The 605-nt window shown below is 49.8% G+C and overlaps 1 protein-coding gene across 1 annotated transcript in view; it reads left to right on the top strand.

Annotated features, from left to right (window-relative positions):
- The window catches only part of H257_16517 (hypothetical protein), a gene marked incomplete at both ends in the record, with an annotated part of 4,191 nt that extends 3,815 nt beyond the window's left edge, over window positions 1–376 (top strand). The window contains one exon of the mRNA XM_009844969.1: window positions 86–376. Within this exon, the coding sequence (XP_009843271.1) occupies window positions 86–376 (291 nt within the window). The remainder of the gene's footprint in view (window positions 1–85) is intronic.
- Between the last annotated feature and the right edge of the window lie 229 nt (window positions 377–605).

The raw sequence follows: 605 nt of genomic DNA, 5'->3' as shown, positions 1-605 counted from the left end.
GCTCTACGCAAATGCTGACGTGTCAAAGCAGAAGCGATACAATGCGCGGCACCTAGTTGCGTATATGAAGCTTTTCTTGCCGAAGGGATTCGTAATGGAAGAAGGGAGTTCAACGTACCTCGACGTCGTTGTCTCGATCGGCTCCGCGGCTGAGTCGGCGCTGTTCGCCTTTCTTCGCGAACAAGGCTGTCATTCGACTGGCTCAAGCGCCGTCCTAAAGGTGCTGCAAAAGTTACATCGGGACGGCGCGTTGAAGTCCAGAATCGGGCACTACCTTCAGCTTCGCATAGCAGGCCTGACAACTGATCCAGCGCCACTGCACACCCAAGTCGTTTTAGATCATTCAGAGTCTACAGAGTTCTCGTTCATCATATAATATATATCGAAATCCATCCAACACAACAATAGTGGACACACCGTAAACTTTGCTGTACAATTTGCTTGGAGCTTGCCATCGTTTCACCTTCATTTCGCGCATTTCCGTATGTGGATGGCCATCTACAGGTACATGCAGAAGAGTCAACATCAACAACGACGATGACATAAATACACACAGCACCCGAACCGATGCTTGATCAAATTTCGGCTCGCCCGGTTCGAGCCAA

Source organism: Aphanomyces astaci (genome assembly GCF_000520075.1).
Source record: "Aphanomyces astaci strain APO3 unplaced genomic scaffold supercont1.87, whole genome shotgun sequence".
Lineage (NCBI taxonomy): Eukaryota > Oomycota > Saprolegniomycetes > Saprolegniales > Verrucalvaceae > Aphanomyces > Aphanomyces astaci.
The sequence above is the reverse complement of the archived record's forward strand: the minus strand, read 5'-3'. Positions and strand labels throughout refer to the sequence as shown.